General features: G+C 40.1%; 1 protein-coding gene across 5 annotated transcripts in view; it reads right to left on the bottom strand.

The window, feature by feature from the left end:
* The window catches only part of EXOC2 (exocyst complex component 2), a 273747-nt gene that overhangs the window by 158132 nt on the left and 88165 nt on the right, over nt 1–27450 (bottom strand). For all 5 annotated transcript variants that reach the window (XM_033934892.1, XM_033934888.1, XM_033934890.1 and 2 more), the window contains exons 7-9: nt 14320–14400; nt 4893–5038; nt 4701–4782 (exon numbers count right to left, since the gene is read on the bottom strand). In XM_033934892.1, coding sequence (XP_033790783.1) covers nt 4701–4782; nt 4893–5038; nt 14320–14400 — 309 coding nt within the window. The remainder of the gene's footprint in view (nt 1–4700; nt 4783–4892; nt 5039–14319; nt 14401–27450) is intronic.

Below are 27450 nucleotides of genomic sequence, written 5' to 3'. Positions count from 1 at the left end.
ACTATTGTCCATTTACCCCCACTCTCTGTTTCCTATGCTCCAGCCAGTTTTTAATCCATGTGAGTATTTCACCCTCGATCCCATGGCTCGCAATTTTCCGAAGTAGTCGTTCATGTGGAACCTTGTCAAACGCCTTCTGAAAATCCAGATATACAATATCGACCGGTTCGCCCTTGTCTATCTGCCTGTTTTTATAAATACAATTAATTATATGTGATGGACCTCATATCAGAGGCAGTCAGCTATTCATTTCTAACATTTAGCTCTTACTTTACAACGTGAAAATATATTCCCCCAGATTCTATAAAGGTCACCCAAATTTGGGTGTCCAAGGCAGACACACATGCAAATGAATTAATAAGTAAATTAAAGCATAGTTACTCAGCTGTAGCAGTTGTTGTACAAGGACAGCAGGCATATATTCTCAATGTGGGCGACATCATCCATGGCATCTGGCACAGTCCAAAAGTGTACTGTCACCTTAAAAATTTAAGATCGTCCTTATCGCGCGCATGCTGGTGCTTTCCATTCAACGCCTCGCAGGACCATCAGCTCAGTAACAAAATTAAGAAGCCAACTAGGGGAGATGGGAGGGTTGTGAGAATATATGCCTGCTCTCTCCGAGGACAAGCAGGCTCCCAAGTTGCCAGGATCATGCCTCTGAGAAGAGGATCATTGACAACTACCATGAGCCTGATAAAACTGAAAGGGCTGGAGGGAAGCTGGCATCTAAGTGGAGAATAAATTTTGTAGAACTGCTTGGCCGAACTGACTATCCTGCCTAGAATGATTCTCCAAACAAAAGTGGGATGTGAAGGTATGAATTGGAGAGCGGGTGGATGCTTTACAGATGTCCTCAATGGAAGTGGAACGTAGATGGGCTACTGAAGTAGCTATTGCTCAAACTTTATGTGCAGTGATATAGCTTTCAAGTGTCAGCCCAAGCATAACAAAAGGAGATACAGTCTGACAGCCATGCGGAGATAGTTCTCTTAGTGACAGGAGATCCAAGTCTGTTTGAGTGGAAGTTCTATGAGGTTTGGTTCGATTCAAGTAATAAGCAAGTGCACTCGGTAGTTTACACTCCTTCATGATTTATAAAACCTAAATGTTCATATAATAAATCAAAATGTTGTGTGATCGTGGCACCAAGGTACCCCTCTCTTCAAACTCAGCATGCACCCAAAAAGAGGGAGAAAAAGCCTCAGACTAATGTAGCAGTATAGAACCAAAAGGTACAAATCAAAACTGCTTTTGATACTTTCACTGGCAAAAAACTCTCTAACAGAACAGCTCAGGTTTAGAAAAGGGCAAAGTCACACGGAGGCACGTTCAATGATTTAGCTGTCAAAAGATGACCTGAGCTCCAACGCTGTCACATCTTCTCCAATCTTCCCTATATGTACCTAGAACAGCTGTAAATCTCAACATTTATCATGTAATCATAAGCACGCATTTCTCTTCTGAAATAGGGAATACATGTGTATTTTTGGGTCCTGTCAAATAACAAAACACAAAAGCAAAAATTCTACGACCAAAATATCAAATATATAACAAAAGTGGAATAAAAAAGATTAATTTATTAATTTGACAATTCAATTGTACTGATATTTAATGAAAGAAGGCAAATCTCACATCATACTGTGTTTCATAACAGCCTATGGCTATTTGACAAATGCAATATAATGGTTTCAATCATTGGTCCGCCTCCTTCCTTTTGATATAAATACAATAATTTGTTAAGTGTGACAATTAATATAATACAGGCCATTTTCGCTCTCTGGAAAGCCACTTTCATGGGTTAGTCAGTATTATTTAGTCAGTATCATGGCTTTTTTCAACTGATTCTATGAAGAAGTACCAACGAAACGGATCCGTCAGAATCAGTTATTGTGTGGCCACTAAGATAAGTGGTTTTTCTATGAACTTTCAATGAATTCAGTTTTATGTGACTAAATTGTTATTTTGCACAGAATTGCTATTTGCACAGATGCTTTAGCCATTAATTTCATTGTTTTCTCATTTTTTGACAATCATATTAACTAATTTATAAAAAACTACTATTAAAAATTTTTTTCATAGTATTATATTAATTGTCACACTTAACAAATTATTGTATTTACATCAAAAGAAAGGAGGCGGACCAATGATTGAAACCATTATATTGCATTTGCCAAATAGCCATATGTAGGCTGTTATGAGACACAGCAGTACGGTCTGAGGTTTGCCTTCTTTCATTAATTATCTATCAGTACAATTGAATTGACAAATTAATAAATTAATCTTTTTTATTCCACCTTTGTTATATATTTTTGGGTCCTGCCATATTCCCACTCAAGCCATGCCCTCTTGCCATATGCATGTATTGCAGATTAACAAATGTAAATCTCAGCTTTCTAAAATTAGCTCACATTTAATATATACAAATAAATGTCAGCATTTACACATGTATACCACGAATAGTGCTTTTAAAATAAGGATGAAAACATAATACACTAAAACCCATTCAACAACCTCCCTCTAACTAGATTCCCTCCAACTGAATAATCCAAAGACTGCCAGCACTACCACAAAAGGAAAACTGATCACAAACAAGCCTGACAACTCGAACCATCAATAATCCAAAAGAAGTTCTGTGAATGATATCTTGCTCTAGAAGCCTATTTATGTAGTATTACTCATTTGACAATGCAAGTGATTTTGGGCAAGATTATATTACATTACATTAGTAACTTCTATTCCACCAATACCTTGCAGTTCAGGGCAGATTACAAAAGAAGATAACTGGACATTTCCAGGAAAATTACAAATTAGAGTGCTGTTTACAAAGTTGAGACTTTGAAGGAAATTTACAAGACTGGGAATAGTCATGGAGATGTATTAGAATTTCTTGATAAATTTTCTGAACAAGGTTTTGATTTCCTTTCAAAATGTTTTGTAGTCAGTCGTTTTTGCCAGCATGTTGGAGAGGTGGTGATCAAGTTTCGCTGCTTGCGTTGCTAGTAGGTTGTCATACAGTACAATGAAATGCATAATTTAAGTTTAGATAGATATTTAATAAAGGTTTTTCCATACATAAAAGTATGCACAATGACAAGAACGCATATGACTCTGGTGTAAGGGTTTTGGGAGGTGGATTTTGAGTGGAGCACATGTGCCTTCGACACAATTGACCATAGCCTGCTCTTAAAGCGTCTTCACGAAATTGGCTTGTCCGATCAGGTTATGGACTGGTTTATCTCCTATTTTACAGACAGATCATTAAAAGTCATCTTTAATGGCACATCGTCTCAATCCTCTTCCACAAAATATGGTATACCACAAGGATCTAGCTTATCACCACTGCTCTTTAACATCTTCTTAGCGCCCCTTTGACTGTTGGCCAATCTATTGGTTGTACTACGTTCGCCTATGCAGATGACATACAATTAATTTATCCCATCGATCTCCACAACACAGAAGACGTCGCCATCCTTAATTGCAAATTAGGAAAAATCAAGGCTTGGTTAGACTTAAACAAACTGTCTCTTAATATTGGCAAATCAAAACTTATGGTTTTCCCCTTCAAAGACAGAGCAACTCTTCAAGCTCCCTTAAAGCTTGAATCACTCCCCATCAGAGTAGTTCCCACACTGAAACTGTTAGGAGTCACTTTGGACAGCAAATTCTCTTATCATTCTCACATCAGTACAGTCGTTCAAAAATGTTTTTATCGTCTAAAAATGATACGTTCATTAGCCAGGTTATTAGAACCATCCTCTCTAAATACTCTAATCCACTCCTTAGTAATCTCTTGCATAGATTACTGCAATGCCCTTTATAAAGGTAAACAAAAAGGGAAATCAGACAGCTTCAGATTATTCAAAACACAGCTGTCAAAATCATCTATGGTGGCAAAAAATTTGATTACGTCTCATCCCTCCTGTTTAAGGCGAACTGGTTTCCAGTCGAGCATAGAATTAGTTATAAAATTTTACTTTTAACTTTCAATACGAAATTAAATAATCAACCAGATTTCATTAATAGGCTTCTAATCCCTTATAACCCACTAAAATCTCTCAGATCACTATCTCAGAATCTTTTAATAATTCCTTCGCTGAAAAACATTAATATGTTGCGCTCCAATAACTTCGCTGTTACTGCCCCTACTATGTGGAACTCCCTTCCTAATCATTTACATAGCGAGTCCGACTTAAAACAATTTAAAGTGCAGTTAAAAACATTTCTTCCAAGATGCTTTCGGATAAAAACTGTCCTTCTAAGGACAAACCCACCAGAAGAATGCTATCATCCCACTCCTACCGTACCTTCCTTTTATGTTACTCTTATCCTCTAAGAATTGTATTTCTGCCCTCCTACCCTGCTGTTTGAGTGAGTCTGTTCATGTTATTAGTGTTTTTATTGAGTTTTTAACATTATTATAACCCAAAGTAATACTTTATTTTATGTGATTATATAATGTAAACCGCTTAGAAATTGGGATAAGCGATTTATAAAATCTTTTAATAAACTTGAAACTTGATTTACTTCTGAGCAGATGTAAATGTTCAAGACATGATTTTTGCTGCAGTTTTGATGTCACTTTCAGTGAGATGAAAAAGTTATTTACTTTTTCCTGATTTCCCCTATTATTGCATATATCTCACACTGAATCACATTATACATTTGTTTTACATAGACTAGGAAAAGCCATTTCTTACCTTTCTTGAATACCTGCACTTCAGTCTTCCCAAATAATGACTTGGCTTTTTCATAGTCATTAATGACCACATCATAATCACCCTTTAAAAATAGAAAAATCTTTTGAACTACAGTCCTGAAAAGAATACTGTAAAGCTTATCTAATTTCAAAAATGCTATAGCATGCAACACAAAATATCTAGATACTATACCTTTAGAATATTTTTTTCAATATTTAAGGGAAGGTTGAAAAGAAATTTAAAACGCTGAAGTACATTGAGTGCATTTCTTGTTGAGTCTGCCTTATCCTTGCGACCCAACACTTCCTGGAACAATGCATCTGCAGTTTCACTTGCCCCTAGAAAATAAATTAAAGATAATTTGTGCAAATGGTTTTTCATTAGCCTGGATATCTTTTACTTGACTAAGATTGTGGTTAAAAAGAGTGTGATTCATTATATTTAACGTAAGCTTGTCCTCCAGAATTTGCCTCTTTTTAAAAGTACGACAATACAAAGCAAAGATGTGGAATAACTTATCTAAATAAGCAACAGTTTAAGCAAATAATCACTGGATTCTTTAATTAATTCTGATATTTTTTGGCTGCACATGATGCAGGGTATATCACCCACCTCCACCCTCAGGTTCAAACATCCTTTGTTGCTACTTCTGGTTCTTCTATTTATGCATTTTCACGGGTCAGTGACTTTTCAACATTTATTTCATTTTCTATCTCGTCCTCCCCAAAGAGCTCATAATGGGTTACAGGCATAATATGCAGTTTACAGGTTGCAATTTACCATAGTTACAGTTCAAGGTTTTTCAATACAAATTTTGTCCTAACTCAACACAAACTAGGGATCTATTTATGCAGATAATCTCACTACTGCACTGGAGCACATTTTCTGTCAGTCATGATAGATCATGGGCTCACTCAACATTTGAATTTATTATCTCATGCCACTGATTATTTTTTACATCTTTTTTTTGCATCAAGTAATTCTTTTCATCTCGGTAAGGCCCAGATTCTCAAAATGGCACCATTTGGAAGGTGACCAAAGGAACAAAATTCAACAAATCTGCAGTGAGGGCACAGTGAATCCAAGACAAAAAAGATAACTGCAGACCACTGCACAAGATGCAGGCAGTGTTTATTTCAATAAGCAATTTGTTGCGTCCAAATAGACCACCTTTTGACAGATAAAGAGACCCGAAACGATCCATTTTTCGATCAACACGTCTTCATGAGGGGGTCCCTGAGATGGTGGTTAAAATGTTTGCTCGCAGCAATTTTACTCTGCTTGCTTTGCAACAGTCACCAGGTGCCAGCAGCGACTTGCATTCACTGCTGCCAGCCAACGTCTTCTGTCTACTGCGCCCTGCCTTATTTGACGTAATTTCCTGCTTCATCAGAGGCTTGCTACTGGGAGTCACACTGCATGATTTCTTTTGGAGAGAGGATGGTTATAGATATTCCTTGGGAGGTGTGACTTTGGAGGTGTATAGAGGGAGATCCTGATCAAGTACTCTGACCCAATTCCTTTAAGTGCCTTGAAGATCAGACAGCGTTTTAAACTTCTCTCTGTATTGTACTGGTAGCCAGTGAAGTTTTTGCAGGAATGGTATACTGTATATGATCATGTCACTTACAACTTTCTATCAGTTGTGATGTGACATTCTGAATCAAGTGGAGCTGCTGCAAATTCTTTATAGTCACACTAATGTAGCATGCATTACAGCAGTGACTCAGATTGGTGGTGTGCCCCGAAGAGATTCCAGGTGTGCCACAAGAGATTCCAGAATTTTACTTTATTTAAAAAAAATTCCCTTCATAAGTATACACTAGAATAGATGACATGCATGTCACATAGACAAGAGTCTGTCAATGTTAAGAGTGTTTGTGTGCATAAGGATACAACCGCCCAGACAAAAATCATTCTTTGACGTGATTGGTCCTTGAAAACTAAGTCATTTTAGGGCTTGTTTGTTTTTAATGCAGTACTTATCTTAACTTAAGCAACAAATTATAAGTTAGCAATGGGAGACATACGGCTTACACTCATTAATGCACAAGTACTAAGGGTTTTATTTTAAGAGCCGGGGTCACCCTGGAAAAGTTGTAATTCGCCAAGGGTTGTATTTCTGCTGTTTTGATTACGCTGGGCATTATTTAATCTTGTAACTGCATTTGGCTATTGCCATAATAAACCAGAAAATTTTGTCCAAACAAATTTTGGGGGGCAGGATTATTATTGGCTTCATGAGGTCTGCATAAGAAGAGTGCAGAAATGGTAGTGGGGAAGCCAGAGAGAGAAACAAAATGCCTGACTAACCCAGTTTGTGAATACTAGTCAAAGTGAAAATATTTTTTTTCACAGCCACTATTTTCATTAGGCAAATATATGGCAATTCAGCAAAACAATTTTATAACATCAAGAGATGCATTTACTAGAGCAAGGGTGGTCAACTCGGTCCTTGAGGGCCACACCCAATCGGGTTTAAATATTTCTACAATGAATATACATGAGATTGATTCGCATGTACTACTTCAATTGTATGCAAACAGATGTCATGCATATTCATTGTAGAAATCTTGAAAACCCAATAGGGCTGCAGCCATCGAGTACAGTGGCTGATCACCCTTGCACTAAATTCTGGTAAGAATTTTCTCTTATTGTAGATTAACAGCCAACATAACGTAAAATAAGTATAAAGCCCTTGCACTAGACAAAACTTCAAAAAGGAGGTGAAGTTACAACAAATCAAAAAGAACAACCCATTAACTGAAAATTTGCTAAATACCTTTAAGTAGTATTGAGGTGCTTAGCAAAATTTTCAATTAATGGGCGTGTTCTTTTTGATTTGTTGTTTTATAAATATAATAAAGCCTCCATGTTAACTACTGGAGGCATTCCCAACATTAATATTCAGTTCATGTGTAGAACAGTTCTTTATCTCATGTTAATTGGAAAGGCAGATAATCTGATATGGTTACGCTATGCCTATTGAGGTGTTACTAATCCATCATGTTATATGCCATGTTAACAGTTAATGTATAGTAACTATCTCTGCCTTAATTGTAATTTGGGTTGCTACCCATTCTCTACCACCTTTCATAATTGGAAACTAATAGAGAAATTAGCATGCACTAATTACTAAAGGGCCACATTAGCTGTTAAAGTCAGTAGCATGTGTAACAATTAACACACTTAGGGATCAATGCAGAAAGCTGTTTACAAGGGATCTACTACTACTACCATCATTTCTATAACGTGGCCAATACACATACAAGAGACAGTCCCTGCTAGAGCTTACAATCAAATGATGACAGATGCACTGGACAAAAATGGTGAATCAATACATGCTGCTCATATAGGGAAATGCAAAGGGATGAAGAGGTGGAGAGGGTAGAGGACTACAGAAGGAATGATAAACAAAAATGGTGGTTTACAAGTTGGTAGGGTTAGAAATTAAATGCAGCTTTGAAAAAGTGGGTTTTCAGCCCAGAATTGAATACTGCCAGAGACGGAGCCCAACGTACCGAGTTAGACAGATTGTTCCAGGTAAACCGCGCAGCAAGTCAGAAGCGACAGAGTCGGGAGCTGGCAGTAAAGGAGACGGGTACAGACAAGAGAGACTTCCGGTGAACAGAGTTCCCAGGTAGGAAAATAGAGAAGAGGAGAGATATTGAGGAGCTGAAGAGTGAATACACTTGTAGGTTAGTAAGAGGAGTTTGAACTGTATGTGATAACAGACAGGAAGCCAATAAAGTGACTTGAAGAGATGGGTAATGTGAGCTTTAAACACTGGCAGAATACAAGGTATGTAGCAGAAATCTGACAACAAGCATTGAGGGAGCAGCGCGAGCCGGCTGGATGCTGAAAACATCACTCCTGCCCTGCACTGCGGCTATGACATTGCAGGAGGCAGCCCTCCAGAAGGGAGCTCCAGGTATGGGGAACTCGTGTTACGGGTACGGGGGGGCTGCTCTACTAATGGGGCGGCTTATCTTCGATGTCTTTAGATAGGCCGTCCCATATAAGGAAGCCGCACCCATGGCTTCAGATTGTAAAACCCATGTATAGGCTATACATGGGGAAATATGGTAATCTTGGCCATGTTTAATTTTAGATTGTGGTGAGACATCCAGGTAGCAATGTCAGATAGGCAGGCTGAGACTGGGGCCTGGATCCCTATAGAAATTTTGGGCGTCGAGAGGTAAATTTTCAAGTCGTCAGCATAGAGGTGGTACTAGAGCCAAGAGAGGAGATTAGAGTATCAAGGGAGGAAGATAATTTTATAGTTGGCTTGCCCATACTATAACACTTTTACAGTATTTGAATTAACAAATACAGAATTCATTTTTAGACATATACAATTACCTCCAAAAGCTCCAAAAACTCACTAAGCTTCAAGTCTAGTTGTAATTTTTCCATATATATTTCAAAAACAATTCTTAATAATCACGTCTACGTGTAAATTATATTTAAAACATGCAGGAATTTAAAAGTATTTTAGGCCAAACTGCAGCAATTAGTAATACATCATTTGTCATGTTTCCAGAAAATGGTTTGTAAATTAGTAATTGTTTCACGTGTTCAATGCAGTCTCTGTACTTCAAAAGTACTGCCCTAAATGATAGATTTGCAGCTTGTATAAGAAACAAATACTGGTAGGACTGTAAACTAGAATTCTAAATCCCTGCTAGACTGTGCATAAATAGCTGACATTTTTCTCCTTGTGAATTATTCTTAAATTAGCCAAAAAGGAGAAAACAGTACAGGAACGGTTTCAGTCTTTTTTTTTTTTTTTTTTGATCAGTGCTGGTCGAAAGTTTCTACATTATCTGGTCTAGTGACTATACTTTAAGCAAAGATGAAAAAAATTACATCAGTCGCACTGGGTGGCTTGTGTGCCATTTTCTTTCATCAACACTGTGGGTGGCCTGCTCCATGTGAAAAGTAGTCTTTGTAAAATAATTGTTCAATTTAAATAGTGTTTAAACACTGCTGAAATATAAAACACGGATGGCAAAACCTTTTCTTTACACTTCCCCCACCTTTCTGAACACTATCTGCTTTGACTACTCTGCACTTTGGATAAATGTTCTAATTCAGAAATTGCTATATAATGGCAAACTCAAACTTTTTACAGGAACAGCAAAAAGGTTTGTATTCCCTATTTACATGATCAATTGATGAGTTACTATGTACATAAAACTACTAATCAGAAGAAAAAATCTACTTTTAGGAAAACTGAAATTTGACCATGTATAGTATTCCCTGCAAAAGTTTTTGCAACTTTTGAGTCAAAATATTTCCTTGGTTATATAAGCAAAACAAATGAAACTTGTCGATCTTATACAATGGGCCAAAAAATGGTTGCGCTAAAATTTTATATGTTTAGCCTTCTGTGGCTCCAGTAATAATGAAGTTATTCCCGCAAAATTTTGTCTATTATTTTGTGACATGACTGTTCTCAAATATACTATTTCAACTTATAAACTAATCTCATTACTTTATAATTTCACTTTAAATTTTGTGATTTTTCAAAAAATATAAAAAATGGGCTATTTTTAACCAACTTTTGCAAAAGAATGTCATCTAGAAACATTTTTGAATTACTGTAGCTCTATTAGAAACAGCATATTTCAACCCCTCTGAAAAAGTTGGTTTTGTTTTTCAGTGCGAGCAAACAATGCCTGAGAATAAGGGTCAAAGGTCATAGAAGTTTCTCTGGTTAACAGCATACATTAAAATCCAAATATGGTAGCTCTTCAAATTGTAATTGTTGTATGACTGTGCTTTTGCATTTTTATAAGAAAAATATTTTATTTTGTTGGTTCTTGGTGGCATCACAGCTAACCCCCTGGAAACAAATTAAGCATTGTGGGTTCTCCATTGGCACCAGACCCTGATTGAAAAGGTTGCAATGAAGAGGGAGCTGAGCTTCCTGTCCCGCTGAAAACAAACGAGATCCACATACCACGGGCAATGAGGCCAGTCTGGAGCAACTAGAATCGTGAGGCTGGGATGTGTCGCTATTCAGCGGATAACCCGACCAACCAGAGGCCATAGAGGGAACACATAAAGGAGCTCCATGAGCAGGCCAGAGCTGAACTAAGGCGTCCAGCTCTAAACTTCAGCACTCTGTTCTTCAACTGAAGAAGTGCCTGCTTAAGCCATCAAGTCATTCTGGGGATGACCCCAGCACTGTACAATCAGACAGAACACTTTCCTTGAGAGGGACCATTCTCCCGGGTCCAGGACTTGTCGACTGAGGAAGTCTGCCTGTAGGTTGTAGACTCCAGCCATGTGTACCGCTGAGAGAGACAGAAGATGTAACTCCGCCCAGTGAAACAGCATGCAAGCTTTCTGGCCCAAGGGAGCACTTCTTGTGCCCCCTTCACCACTGTGGTGTTGTCTGAGAACACTTGCACCGCTTGTCCTTCCAGAGTGAGCTGGAGAGTGAGTAATGCCAGGCGAATCGGTCGAAGCTAGAGACGATTGATCGACCAACGCCTCTGACGAGGAGTCCAATGTCCCTGAATGGAGCAGTCCCCGCAGCAAGCACCCCAACCCGACAGGCTGGCATCCGTCATAAGAGTTATCCACTCTGAGATCCGAAAAATCTTGCCCTTGCAGAGAGCCTCCCCCTGAAGCCACCAGTGTAGACTGTTGCATGCTGGTTCTGTCCAGGGGAGTGGCATCTGAAGGGGATGATGTTGCGGAGACAACCGAGAAAGGAAGGACTCCTGTAGAGGGCAAATGTGCGCTGTGGCCCAGGGGACTGGCTCCAAGGAGGGTGCCATGGACCTCAGCACCTGCAGATAATGCCAGGCCCTGGGAGTTGGAAGGTCCAAGAGATCTCTGCTCTTCTGCTGAATTTTATGTCCGCATGACAAGGGAAGATTAGATATTCCAAGGTCTGTAACAGCGTCAACTGGCTCTTCTTGAAGTTGACAATCCAACCCAAGCCCTGTAGCAGAGATACCACTGTCTTCATCGCATGTTCACACTCCTGCCGAGACGAGCCCGGATTGGCCAAGTAGGGTTGGACCTGGACACCCTGCCTGCGGAGAAAAGCTGCTGGAAATTGGAACAAAAGAAGTGATTAAATTTGTAGATGACAAACTGTTTAAAGTTGTTAAAACGCATGTGGATTGTGAAAATTTGCAGGAAGATCATAGGAAATTGGAAGACTGGGCATTTAAATGGCATATGAAATTTAATGTGGACAAATGCAAAGTGAGGCACATTGGGAAGAATAACCCAAATCATAGTTACCAGATGTTAGGGTCCACCTTAGGAGTCAGTGCCCAATAAAAAGCTCTGTCATCACAGACAATATGCTGAAACTTTACATCCAAATTGTGGTGTTGGACAAAAAACGCAAACAAGATGCTAAAAATTATTAGAAAAGGGATAGTAAATAAGACTAAAATGTTATAATGCCTCTGTATCGCTCCATGGAATGGCCTCATATTAAGTACTGCTTTCAATTCTAGTTGCCATATCTTAAAAAAAGATAATTGAAGTTTACAAAATCCTGAGTGGTGTAGAACAGATACAAATAAATAGATCTTTTACTCCATCAAAAATTACAAAAACTAAGGGACACTCAAAGTTACAGGGAAATACTTTTAAAACAATAGGAAGAAATATTATTTCTCTTAGAGAATAGTTAAGCTCTGGAACACACTGCCAGAGGATGTGATAACAGCAGTTAATGTAGCTGGTTTAAAAAAGGTTTGGACAAGTTCCTGGAAGAAAAGTCCATAGTCTGCTATTGAGACAGACATGGGGATTGGTAGCATGGAATGTTGCTACTATTTGAATTTTTGCAAGATACCTGTGACCTGGATTTGTCACTGTAGAATCATGATACTGGACTAGATGGGCTATTGATTTGACCCAGTATGGCTATTCCAAAACCCAAATTTATAGTAAATGTCTCATGGACGGCCCTTTGTTGGTGATGCTAAAGCATAACATATGTGGAGAAAAAAGCCTCAAAATACATCGTCAGCACTTTATATCAAGCAAAACAAAGCTGCACTTTTATTATCATTATCATTATCATTATTCTATTATCACTGGCAAAAAACCCTCCACAAGCAATGTTTCTAAAAGCCACAAAATAAAACTAGACAGCCGCCCATCCGAGGCACTTATCTGAGATGCCAGGGACTGCTGGAAATTCTTCACTTCTTTCAAACACTCATTCATTCAAGTCCAAAACTCCCGACAAGGAACATTGTTTCGCCGTAACTTACAGCTGCTTCAGGGGAAAATGATCTTGCTGTGCTCAAACACAAATTACAAGGCGGCTTACAGCAGCGGACAAAACCGAAACTTAAATCCATCCAGGTTGCTGACATCATTCTTGGACCCACAGACTTTAACAGACCTCAAAAAACTCAAAACAATGCATTCCACTCAATACATTAAGGCCCGCTGGCCAAATCATATTCAAAGAGTGTATTAACTGTTGTTCTTTTTGATGCAATCTTTGCTTCAAATTGCCTTGGCGCTGCATATACATAAAAGCATAGATGACAGCACACCTCAAAATCATTGAAACCATTGTCCCACCTCTTTACAATGATCACATAACCAGCCCACTGTCTATTCTTATGTTCACAATGTTCACTTAAAAAACCCCCAAACCAAAACCAAACATCAGCTGGGGTAGTCAAAAAATATCCAAATATTCACTGACACCAAATTCAAAAAAGCATGGGATAAACAGAAAATCTCTAATTAGAAAACGAAGAATGTAAAAGTTATCTGGATAAGTTATTCAAATAGAAGACTGCACGTTGCCATCATCCAAATAGGTTTTGGGATTGTCCTGCCTCTGCCCATGCTCCACTCCAGCATTATTCATATAGGACTGAATTCTACAAACGTCGCCGGTATCGGTGGCTACCTAAAAAATATCTGTCGATCGCATGTCAATCACGCAATGGCGCTGTTTGTAGAATCGTAGCTACCTCAAATATAGGTGCCAGAAATGTATGCCAGAGTTTTCGAGGACTGCATTTTCAGAGCCTATGTTTGATATGAATTGCGTCTACAGTGGAGCCGAAGATCATGTCCCGTGTTAGCCATGCCTATTTTGACCTTAAGTGTCCTTAGGTGCTGTCGAAAATGTGATCTAGGTACCTACATTTTTGGTTTTAAACAATTTTAAGATGGCTTTAAAAATGGCTTTGCCACTTAGGAGCCAGTAGGGCACCTGGTGGTGCTTAACTTATGGCGCCGTTTATAGAATATGGGCCATAGTGTCAGGATACTCAGGTGCACTATCCAGATTGTGCTTCTAAATATCCCGATCAGCAATACTAACAGCCTCTTTTACAAAGCCCTATAAATCTCTATGGGCTTCGGGGCCACTAGAGCAGCTTTGTCAAAGAGGCCGTAACTGTAAAGCAAGTACTGTTAACCACACAAGTGCTTTTGAATATTAACCCATTAGTTCTTATCAGTTAAACTGGATTAATTACAAAATAACTATTTTTTCCTAAAGTACTGTTATGGAACATTTATTTAGAGTGCCTTTAATGTACCTTATTAACTAAAACAGGAAGGAGTGAAACATACTCCAAAACATAAATGGAAGCATAAAAAAACTCACTGTTTAATACATTCTCCAGTTTTTGGGTCATGGATCCTTCTACTTTTTCCGTTCCATCCGCTTCTAGCTTTTGGTGAATTGCTGAAAAAATGTGCAATTAAATTGGTCAGATGACTACATTGCTTTTCAAAGACATTTTTAACCGGTTTATTATTATCAACATCATCATAGTGCATTTTTTCTTACTAGACAAAACAAATACAAACTGCAGTGCAACTGCTTTATTTATACAATATAAGTAATGAAGTGTAATTCATAAATTCATACAAAAAAATCAGTAGCAATACACACAGTGTGTCCGTCTTAATTAGATTGTAAGCTCTTTTGAGCAGGGACCATCTATTGAGTGTTTAATGTACACCACTGTGTACATCTGGTAGCGCTATAGAAATAATAAATAGTAGTAGCAGAAAAACTTCCCTCAAAAGGAAGCAAACAAAATCCAGAATACACTGGGAAGATGAAGGCTCACCATTTTGAAGAGGCGGGTGTGCCAGCAGGAGGGAATGGGCATCCCTCCTGACGAACATCAAAATAAGATGAGGGGAGTTGTGGGTTGTTGGGGGAGAGTCTGGACCTATGCCAGGAGGAAGTGGGCATCTCTTCTGCCAATTATCATTATTTTGTTTTAAGTACGGGGGTCAGGGTTGGGGGTCCGGCATGACTGCTGAACTGAAAAAAAAAAAAAAAGGGATGGGGTAGGGTGTCAGGCTCACTAAGGATGGGGGGCTATCGATGGCTGGTGAGGATCAAAGGCACAGAGAAAGGTATCAGGAGTTTTTTTGTTGTTGTTGTTTTTATTTGCCAGGTGGGGGAGGAGGGGTTTGAACTCTCAAACCTTACTTTCCTGTCAGTGCCTGAGCCAGTCAGTGCTAAGGCACTAACAGGAAAGTAAGGTTATGACAGCTCAGACCCTGCCGTTAAAGTCTGCATGGAAAACAACGCATTTCCCTGCTATGCATCATACAGAGTGCTCATTAGAATATTAATGAGCTCCTTCTAATGCATTAGCATAGGATTTTAGTGGCTGCTACGATGATCAGTGGCAATCATGTAGAACCTTTTTGTGCACTGGGAGGAGGGTTTTCTTAACAGTATTAACAGTGAGCAAAGGACAAGGAAAAGAGAGCAGTCAAGCGATAAAATCATAAGATGCTGAAAATGTAGAAATGCAGGTGAAGTACAAAAGAAAGCTAAGCAAACTGAGAATTTGAACACTATGGTTACTAACTTTCATGTCAAAGGTGACAATTGATGAGAACAGACTTCAAAATGATATATCTTCTGTAAATCAATTGTCAATAGTTCTTGCCAGTTTTCACCTTTGAAAAAAAAGCAAACTGCTGTACACTTCTGCAGATTCAAAACGGTGACGGGACAAAAGCGCGTGAGACAATCGAACGCCAACAATACAGGGCAGACAATTGCGCGCAGGACATCAGCGCGCCGGATTAAACTTAATTTTAAAGAGCTCTGAGGGGGGGAGACCCCCCCCACTTAAGTTAGTACTGTTGTTGTCGCTGCTGTTGTTGGGGGGTTGGGGGGGAACCCCCTCCATATTACAAAGGAAATTGACGTTTTCCCTAAAAAAAGGGAAAAAAACGCCTCTTCCCTCTATAATGGGGGGTTCCCCACCCAACAGCAGTGCAAACAGTACTAACTTAACTTCGGGGGTTCCCTCCCCAACCCCCCCCCTTCGGAGCACTTTAAAATTAAGTTCAAATCCGGCATGCTGATGTCCTGCGCGCGACTGTCTGCTCTGTATTGTCGGTGCTCAATTGTCCTGCGTGTTTTCGACCATGAACCATTCAAAAACAGTAGTCCAATACTGTACATGCAAGCAACTTGTAAAGGCCAAGTCCTTTTTAATAAGGGGAGTGGTGTTCAATTTTGTACGATAACTCTTATGTTCTTATGTAAAAACAGTACAGTTCCACAGGCCCCTCAAATTACCGTATTATAACTATTTTGAACAACCAGTACTCACACAGTTACATATCAAAAAAAAGATCAGGAACGGTTTAATCAGCATATACTGTAATAGGGCAGAAATAAAAATAAAGTTTACTCTAGGGTATATGGCTTGGTTAATTTTGATGCTTTCTTTGTATTACAGTTTCCAAAAGGAAAGGGGAAAGAAAAATATTATTCCTAACTAATTACAGTTGAAAGAACCGAGTCCAAGGAGAAAAGTAGCTTGCCCGAGGTCAGAGACTCGCTGAGTGAGCAGATTTCAATTCTCAGATGTTTTCCTGACTGCACAATTCAGTACTGTAACTACTATTCTCCAACTTTTTCATCAAAAAATTTCACTTTAAAAAAGGATGAATGCAACACACACACAAAAGGTTTCTGTGGTACAACCAAAATGATTTACATATTACATCCAGGTATTTTACTATACAATACAGTGTTCTCTCCAGAAATTTTTTCCAGCCGGGTGGCATGAAAAAGTAGCTGGGTGGGGTGGGCGAGACAGGGAAATTTGATGGTGGGGAAAATTAAGGGCTCCTTTTACAAAGATGCATTAGCACCTTAATGCGCGGAATAGCGTGCGCTAAATTGCCGCGCATGTAGCCGCTACCGCCTCTTAAGCAGGCGGTAGTTTTTCAGATAGCATACGCTAATCCGGTGTGTGCGCTAAAAACACTAGCGCACCTTTGTAAAAGGAGCCCTAAATGTGTACTATTTTTATTAATTATTATTTTCCAATGTTCACTATTGCTTCCTTTTTTTAAGGTTTGACACTTGTGCCAGAATATTTTTACTAAATTTAAGAAGTATCCAATTCTAGAAGTGAATAATTAGATATTCGCCCTCTTTCAAATGGTATAGAACAGTGGTCTCAAACTCAAACCCTTAGTGGGGCCACATTTTGGATTTGTAGGTACTTGGAGGGCCACAGAAAAAATAGTTAATGTTTTATTAAAGAAATTACAACTTTGCATGAGGTAAAACTCTTTATAGTTTATAAATCTTTCCTTTAAAGGAAAGATTTATAAACTATAAAGAGTTTTACCTTATGCAAAATTGTCATTAACTATTTTTTCTGTGGTCCTCCAAGTACCTTATTTTTTCTGCAGTCTTCACATTTAAAGTTTAATATCTTTCCTTTCTCAAAACTGACACATTTCAATCACTATATTGAAAATAAAATCATTTTCCCTACCTTTGTTGTCTGGTGACTTTATTTTTCTGAAAACAACGAACAGACTGCAGATAATGTACAAAGATGAAGGCGCTGTTTATTAGTAAATGCAGTAACATATACAACCTTATAGCCAACCAAGGGACCCGACACGGTCCGTGTTTCGGATAACACGCCTTCCTCACGGGTCCATGATGGTTAAGGTATAAAGCAAACTGCATAAAAGATAACAAACACACGCCAATCACGATTAAATGCCATTTGATCGTGATTGGCGTGTGTTTGTTATCTTTTATGCAGTTTGCTTTATACCTTAACCATCATGGACCCCTGAGGAAGGCGTGTTATCCGAAACACGGACCGTGTCGGGTCCCTTGGTTGGCTATAAGGTTGTATATGTTACTGCATTTACTAATAAACAACGCCTGCATCTTGTACATTATCTGCAGTCTGTTCGTTGTTTTTTGGTTGCTGTTGTTTACTACAGACTACGTTGGACTTTCTTTCTCCCTTTTGTGCATCGACTTTATTTTTCTGTCCATTTAACTATGTTTCCATGGTCTTCTTGTCCTTTGACTGTTTTTCTCTCCGTCTTCACTTTCTGCCTTGCATCCATCTTTGTTAAAGAAAAATACAGGGACTCATATATGAAAACCTTCGTCAGTAAAAGTGTTTATGATAAAAATGGTAGACTGACTTCATTGGTAATAAATGCCAGCGGGGAGAGAGCTGATGACAGCTTAGAAAAACGCTCAGAAACAGTGAAACTCTAAGGGGGGTGGATACCTCCCCTTGGGCAAGAGTTTACAATCCAATCATTGCATTTGCTATTTGGAGCATCACTCTCTGACCGCTGGTAAAATTCAATTGTTTCAATAACTTTTGGTTGACAAAAAAACTTTTGTTCAAAAGTATCATGCACAAAATCTCTTGCTCATTGAATGATACTATACACTTATCTGTGCAAGCTTTTAAGAATTGTGGTTGTGAGGGCTCTAGGGGTCTCAACGTGGCCCCGTTTCGATAATCTTCTTCAGGAGACCCAATACTGCACACTCTGCACCCCTCCTCCTCACAGTAGTATAAAATCAGTGAGGAGTGAAGCGGTCTCCGTCGTTTGGACTTTTCAAATTTGGCAAACGGTATGTGAATAAGGATTTCAATCTCAAGTTTTTAGGTTCCATTTGTTCATTTATAGTGCTTCTTGCTTGCATTATTGCTATAAATCATTATTACCTCTTCATAACGCACTGCAAGTATAATTTGTGCGCTGTGATTGATAATATGTTTGTTGTAATTCTAGATCATCTCTTGAAAGATACGTTAGCAAAAGGGTTTCAGAGTGTGCAGTATTGGGTCTCCTGAAGAAGATTATCGAAACGGGGCCACGTTGAGACCCCTAGAGCCCTCACAACCACAATTCTTAAAAGCTTGCACAGATAAGTGTATAGTATCATTCAATGAGCAAGAGATTTTGTGCATGATACTTTTGAACAAAAGTTTTTTTGTCAACCAAAAGTTATTGAAACAATTGAATTTTACCAGCGGTCAGAGAGTGATGCTCCAAATAGCAAATGCAATGATTGGATTGTAAACTCTTGCCCAAGGGGAGGTATCCACCCCCCTTAGAGTTTCACTGTTTCTGAGCGTTTTTCTAAGCTGTCATCAGCTCTCTCCCCGCTGGCATTTATTACCAATGAAGTCAGTCTACCATTTTTATCATTGCATCCATCTTTGGCATTAACTTAATATTCAATTTTTCTGCTTTCTTTTCAAAATCTATGTTTCCATGTCTTCCCTTCTATCTCTCTCTTCTTCTGTCCCTATTTCCATGGTCTGCATCTCTTTCTTTCCTTTCTCTCCATCCCTCCTTCCTTCCTTTCCCCTGGTCTGGCATCTGTCTCCTTCCCTCCCCCAACTTTTTATTTCTTTCACCCTGCCCCCTTCTTTCTTTCTCTCTCTATCCATGCCCCCATTCTTTCTATATGTCTGTCTCTCTTTCTCTCTCTCTCTCCATGCCCCCTTTCTTTCTTTTTTTCTTTCTCCATGCCCGCCCTTTCTCTCTCCATGCCCCTTTCTGTATGTGTCCCGTTTCCCTTCTTTCTTTCTGTCTCTCTGTCCCCCCCCCAAGCCACCACCATTGGGGAACAGGCCGCCACCGCCACAATCAGGTAACAGGCCGCCACCGCCGCAATCGGGGAACAAGCTGCCGCTGCCACAATCGGGGAACAGGCCGCCACCACCGCAATCGGGGAACAAGCTGCCGCCACCACAATTGGGGAACAGGCCAGTGCCGAGATCTTAACTCTCCCTGCATATCTTCCACAGCGCGGGCCAACCAATTCACGCCACCCGACGTCAATTCTAACATCGGGGAGGAACTTCCAGGCCAGCCAGGCAGCAATTGGCTGGCCCAGAACTTCTTCCCCAACATTAGAATTGAACGTTGGGTGGCGAGAATTGGTTGGCTCCGAGCTGGGAAGATATATAGGGAGAGCTAAGACCTCGGGCGCTGACCTGTTCCCCGATTGCAGTGGCTTGGGGGAGGGCAGTGGGGAAGGGAAGCAGATTGGGGACCCCTGCTTTAGGCAAGGACAGATTGCGGGCCGCAAAATAGTCCCTGGGGGGCCGCATGTGCCCCGCGGCCGCGTGTTTGAGACCGCTGGTATACAGATTTAAAAAAGGGAAATGCGTTAATGAACTCATTAGGTTCAATCTAGCCATTTATTTCTGCATGAATTTAAACAACTAAAAAAAAAAGATAAATATAGCTCATCCAGTCATACAAGAAACATCTCTACAGCACCTCTAATAATATTTTGATCACTATATTCCTTCCTGAGGTCTCACTGAGGATATGAAATAGATGCGATCCCCACTTCCAAACCTCTTCCACATAATTTGAAGGAGACCTGTGTGATCGCACTACAGCAAAATAAAAAAGTAGCAGATAAAAATCAAAGTGAGAGCTAGGCAAAACAGTTTAGGTAAAAATGCAGGTAATAATTAGCAATGTATTAAAAATATTTTATTTTTATTTGCTTATAATGTCATTTGAAAGCTGTTTGATGTTAATACAGCTTTAATTTAATTCATTATAGTGTGTGTGGGGGGGACAACACCTACATCAACAGTAAAGTTAGCATAGGATCATTAAATCCAGTGGCGTACCTAGTATATATGACAGCCAGTGCTGATCATTTTTTAATAACCCCCTCCTCTATATAAAAAAAGTTATTTTTAGTAATAATCCATGAGTTACACAACAAGGGTGCACCTAGGAAAAGGCAGCATCTTAAACACTGCAGTGAGCACTAGAACACCAACACATGCATTGTAAAACTAAACAAGCCAGATCCTGCACAGTCAATTGATCCTGTACAGTCATTGCTAACAGAAAGCCATGTCCTTTTCATACACACAGAACAGAGATGCACCCTCGCCTAATATGGAATAATCACAAACTAAAAATAGAAATATGTAGACAAAAGTTAAACTGAAACGCCAATAAACCAGACTCTGCATACAATGCAACACCACAGAAACAGTGACACGTACCCTTAATACTGTGCAAAATATAAAGACAGTAGATGTAAATTTGAAAAAACTGCTACATAACAATCACCACTTTACAAATTAACAAATATAAATAAAACAGGGAAGAGAGAAATAAGAAAATACAATTTTATTGGACTAATCCATTTTTCAATTAGTAGTAATTAGCTTTCAGAGGCCAAATCTTTCTTCAAGACAGTACAGTATACTGCTGTTATGGTATCCTGTCCTGACCTGAGGAAAGGGGTTTAGTCCCCAAAAAACTGCCTTATTTCCATTTTCTATTGATAAACTTTAATCAATACAGTTACAATACTACTTGATTCTACATAAAGCAACAACAAATTTTTTTTCCACCTTTTGTCGTTTCTGCTTTAATCATCTTCTCTTCACTCTCTTCTTTCTATTCAGCAGTTGTCCTCGCTCCCTTCCATGCAACATCTGTCCTCTCTCTTTGCCCCTTCCACCCAACCTCTGCCCTCTCTCTCTCCCCCTTGCATCCACTGTCCACCCTCTCTGCCCTTTCCATCCAGTGTCCGCCCTCTCTCTGTTCCATATGGCATCTTCCCTCTTTCTATGTCCCAATAAACTGTATATCCTTTGCCCTTTCTCTCCTTTGTACTCTGTGACCTTTGTACTTTGTGCCTTTGTACTCCTGTGCTCTTTCTCTCCATTTCAGCTCCACCCCCCTCTCCATTTTTTTTGTCTCCACCACTTCCCCTATGCTCTGGCACCTCTATCCCCTTCTCTCCCCCCATGCCCTGGCATCTCTCTCCTCTCCTTCCATCTCCCCCTTCCACTCCATTATCTGGCATCTCTTCTCCTTCCTTTCTCTCCTTCCTTTCACCTGGTCTGGCATCTGTCTCCTCCCCCTCCCCCCATATGCCCTGATATCTCTCCCCCCTCCATGGTCTGGTAGCTCCTTTCCTTTCCCTCCCTCCTATGGTCTTGGCATCTCTTTCCTCTCCTCTCCCTTCCCTGGTCTTCCTTCTACCCTCTCTCTCCCCAATTGTGTGCAGCAGCAGTACTTCTCTTCCTCTCCCCCCTCCCCAATTGGATGTTGCAGCAGCATTTCTCTTCCCATCCCTCCCCTCATGCCGTAGAATCTCTCTCTTCTCCTATGTCTCCCTCTGCTTCCTTGCTCTGGCACCTTTCTTTCCTTTCCCTCTGGTCTGGCATTTGTCTCCTTAGTTTCCCTTCCCTCCCCTCCCCCATGCCCTGGCATTTCACTCCTCTCCCCTACCCCTCCATTATCTTGTAATCTCCACTCCTTCCTTTCTCTCCCTCCTTCCTTCCTTTCCCCTGGTCTGGCATCTGTCTCCTTCTCCCCCCCCCCCCAATAGTCTGGTATCTCCTTTCTTTTCCCTCCCTCCTATGGTCTTGGCATCTCTTTCCTCTCCTCTCCTTTCCCTGGTCTTCCTCTCCCCCCCCCATTGGGTGCAGCAGCAGCATTTCTCTCCCCCCTAATTGGGTGCAGCAGTAACAGTATTTCTCTCCCCCATCTCTTCTCCCCCCCCCCCCCCCGCCTCGGTCGGCAGATTCGCTACAGGCTAAGGCAGGAGATAGGTCAGCGATGGAGGTAAGCTTACAACTTGGAGCTCTTCCTTGCTTCGGGCCTTCCTCACTGCTGGGTCCTGCCTTCATGGAAACAGAAAGTAGGCAGGACCCGGCAGCGAGGAAGACCCGAAGCAAGCAAGAACACCAAATTGTAAGCTTTCCTCCCTGCCCTATCTCCCGCCTTAGCCTGTAGCGAATCTATTTCTCGGACCTAATTCATTTCTCTTCGGTACCTTCTCCCTCCGTTAGCCAGCAGCAGTTACTGAAGCACGCAGCTGCAAGCTTCCGCCTCTCCTCTTTCCGATTGGTTTCGCTTTGTGCAGGAGCGTCTTGTGCGATAAGCTGCAGAACAAAAGTAAACACGACGTCGGGGTTCTTCCTGTTTGTGCACTGGGTCATAATGAGCCTGCAGCCCCTGCCTTCAACTGCGACTGTAAAAATCGACCAGCAGTAGGAAAATTGTTTAAAAAAGTAAAACTGAAAACCCTTTTTTTGGCGCTTTAAAAAAAAAAAAAAAAAATAAGTCAGGCGGAGGCGAATTTGCAGCCAAGATGACAGCCGGGCGCTCACCTAATCTAGCCGGGCGGGGTGCCCGGCTGAAAGGCGCTGGGGAGAACACTGCAATATATTATGAATTATAGCCGATACATGTGGATACAGAAAAGGCAGAACAGCATTTTAATACCAGCAGATGCTGATTTTTCTGTTTCCGTTCTTTCAAACACTAGCACTTGGAAATGGAAATATGAACTATATATAGTGAGAGTTTGTGAGTTTAAGAGATTGTTCCCGCCTTCAGATCATGTTGGTTGCTTCTTGATTTCTTTCCATTAAGACACTTAAAATGGGTGATTTAATAAAAAGGTGCCTCGGTTGTCAGGGCATATGAGCATATGTACTGTATTGCACCTATATGCCATAATAAAATAGAATTGTCCTTACATGGAGTTGGCTATCAACTAGACATTAACATTTGTATGCATTTATGCAGGTATATACCAACATGCCACCTAACTGCTATTCTGTAAATAATTGCTTAAATTTCATAGCACATATTTCTTTTTAATTTTCTGAGTTTTAAATTTATACAATCACACTGCAATGTAATTTTTAGAAATACAGAAACATAGTAATAGAATTCCACATAGAAATGAAATTCAATATCATTCACATATCAAAGGAAATAGGGACCAAGAAAAAGAAAAAAAGGAAATCAAAATATTTTTACAGAGCAGAAAGCCTAATCAGGCAAAATGTCTCAGCCCTATATAGAGATGATCATACAATTACTTTTAATTCTTCTTTAGAAACCAAAATTCAATCAATGTTTAGGTTCACTAAAGGCATAAGACTTGCCTTCAGAAATAATACAACACAAACAAGGAAATTGCAACAAAAAAGACATTCCCAGAGACTGTACCCTAGGACGCAATGCCAGAAACACCTGGCGTTGTTTCTGGATACACACAGAGATGTCAAAAAATATTCTAACCTTGGATCCCAAACATCTGATTCACATAGCGAAAAACAATTTAATAACATCCCTGCCCGATTCCAAAGCAAAGGCCACTCAGTTAAATTTAATCCCATTTCAGACGGAACATTTGAGTTAGCTCCGTCTGATGGTTTTGACAGACTAATTCTGAGCTCTCAAAATAGGTGGCAACGAATTCGGAGGAACTGCAAGGACATTTTTCAAATACTTCTTCATATCAACAAGTGTTAATAAAAAGAAATCAGCTTACTCAAATCCATACTCATGAGCATACTGCAGAAGATGTCACTCGCAGCTTTTGAACTCTTCCTCTCTCTCCCTGGTCTCTGTTGTCCTCTTCAGTTCGTACCAAAGCACACAAAAGCTCTACAGGAGAAGGAAGGACACAGGGAACTCCCCAAACCAAGGTTCTGATCTGCTCATATATCATTATAATAGTCAATAATGAAACTGTAATCCAGAAAAAGAACACACTGCTGAACAGGAAAACACATTAAACAAAATTAACAGCTTAAACATTAGTGAAGCTCAATCATTTCTTCAGATTCTATTTACAAACTGGTTCTGAATCCACAATCCAACTGGTAGAGAAGTCTTAGCTATGGAGAGGACCATGAAGCTTAAGGCAGAAACAGGTGCACCAGAAAGTACTGGGTGGAGGGTTCAGCATGACATCCTTATCTACTGGAAAAGATATTATCAAAGTAAAATCCTAATCTCTTTTTCCAGTGCTATAGGGATGGCATGCTGAAATGTAGGGACGTACTTAAGCAGTCCCCCAAAGTCCTGCTCTCAGTACTGAGGGCCCAAAAACAGTATCCTTCTGTGCTGCTACGTCTACCCTTTAGACTCCGGGATCTCACAATACTCTGTAATTATGGAAGTGATCAGAGCAGATCAAAACACTACCTTCTCAACTTGCTTGAAAAAAGAAAATTTGAAGAGAGCACTACAGCCACAGGAGAAAGAGGTGGAGTTGAAGAATGTAAATTTCATGCCTCTTCAACACAACATGCAATTTGGGGGATATTACCTAAAGTCAGGACTCCTAGACATACTGCACCAGAAATATCATTGCTAATTTTTTTAAGTGCTTGTGCCATCTTTGCTTCTTCTCAATGCCAGCCCCATTTTATAAATCAATAAAATTGGAAACTTTTGCAAGTTAAAAGGCTACATTTTAGCTGTTTAATAGTCAAAAATTGAAGGATAAGCAAATTATGTTTTTCCACCCACTAGTGAACACATAACTCGTTTTGAATATTGGGCCTTACATATACCATATATATTCGACTATAAGTCAATTCCATGTATAGGCCGAAGGCAGTTTTAGACCTAAAACTGACTGAAAATCCTGTGACCCATGCATAGGTCGAAGCTCTCTTCCCTCACCTGGGAAAGCACCTCGCTCTCCCTACCTCTAGGGACCAAAACTGCTCTCTCTCTCCCTCCCTCCAGTAGCCTGAGAGGTTCAGCCTGCCAATCCTATTACTACTATTAATTATTTCTATAGCCCTACCAGATGTACGCGGCGCTGTATAGAATCACAATCCCCTCTACCTTCCCTGCTATATGCAAAAGTAGATTCCATAGAGCTGTGGCAGTGATCCTCCTAGGATACCCTATTCCTTCCCTAGAGCACTCCGATTCATCATACCAAACAGGAAACTGAGAGGGGGCACCGGTAAAATTGCAGCACAGTTGTTCTGAAGATCAATGATCACATATCTTACAAGGCTCATCATTATTTAACAATGCTCATGGTTGGAGTAACTACCAGATGCAGCTGGAGTTATTAACATTTTATAAATGTTTGGTGAGAGCTGAATTATGTGAATCAAACATCTGTAGAACATTGGAATGTAATCTTAAATAAATATGCTTTAGACCTTGTGTTACTGATTGACACAACTACTAAACAGGAGGTGGAAATCCAGACTTCTATCCATCAGATAAATGAGCAATTGAAACAAACTATGCCTTTAAAAGAATTTGAGGAATGCCAAGAGGAGTTTAAGCAGTTTAAACTTATGAAATTTAAATGTGATACCCATATTAATAATTCTTTTGCATAGAGTCTAGTAAAAAACTAAAATAAATCTTTGAAGCTTTCTCAGAATCTTGGATAAGTAGTGAAGAACTGGGTGAAAAAACTACATTCGGTCAACCACAGACCTGTTTTTGAAAGGAATGCTGCAGAACTATCAGAATGTAAGAGAGAAGGGCATATAGATATGGGTTGGCAGAGAACTGTAGTAAGGTGATTAATCTGTCTGCATGACCCTGTTATGTCTAATATTTTCACTACCCTGTTTTCCTGAAAATAAGACCTATCCCGAAAATAAGCCCTAGCGTGATTTTTAAAAATGCTCCTAATATAAGTCCTACCTCAAAAATAAGCCTGTTAAGATCTACTCCCGAAACCCCCCTACCCCCTGAATGTCCCTGACACACTGACACTAGTGCTGTAGGATTTGCAGAAAAATTTGGACTCGTCAATTCAGCAACCTCGACCCCAGTGAGACCTAACATACCTCCGCTCCAAGGCCTCCTAAAGCGGTGGCAGCAGCAGCACTCTGAATGGGCTGCTTCGCGGCCTTCCCCGTTGGGGCCTTCCTTCTGCTGTGACATTAATGGCATCACCAGTGATGAGGTAGAGGGAAGGCAGCGAAGACCCATTCAGAGCGTTGCCACTGCTGTTTTTGGAGGCCTCAGAGCAGAGGTATGTCAGTCTCACAGTGGGAGGTTGGTGGGATGGGAGGGAGGGATAGAAAGATGTTTACTGTTGTATTACCTAAACAGCCTGTGTTAACTCCTGAATTGTAAATCATCTTGAACCTAAATAGGCATAGAAGGGGTCTCAAAGTCCCTCCTTGAGGGCCGCAATCCAATTGGGTTTTCAGGATTTTCCCAATGACTATGCATGAGATTTATGTGCATGCACTACTTTCAATGCATATTCATTGGGGAAATCCTGAAAACCCGACTGGATTGCGGCCCTCAAAGAGGGACTTTGAGATCCCTGGCATAGAGCAGTTCAGAAATTGTAGATTAGATTAGATTATGCAGGAAATAGTAAAAATCAGGAATTGGCCTCCAAGACTCCAGGAAGGGCAGGAGGGATTAGGAGAACTGGCCCTGCTGAAGGAAATATGTGAAGAGCATTCTAGAAGGGTGGAGGCCTTCTTAGGAGGGGTGGAGTTTTGTTTCTAAGGCCCATAAAAGCTCTTCCGAGAAAGCAGAGGGGAAGAAGCTAAAAGATGGTGGTTCTAGAGAGAAATGTGTCACATTAGGAAAATTGCATTGAAAAATCCTGTACTGTAACTATGGCAAACTTAACCTGTACATTGTCTAAGTGTGCTAAATTAGGATAAAA

The sequence above is a fragment of the Geotrypetes seraphini genome, chromosome 2 (genome assembly GCF_902459505.1).
Source record: "Geotrypetes seraphini chromosome 2, aGeoSer1.1, whole genome shotgun sequence".
Lineage (NCBI taxonomy): Eukaryota > Metazoa > Chordata > Amphibia > Gymnophiona > Dermophiidae > Geotrypetes > Geotrypetes seraphini.
Note: the sequence above shows the minus strand (reverse complement) of the source record. Positions and strands in the feature narration are given on the sequence as shown.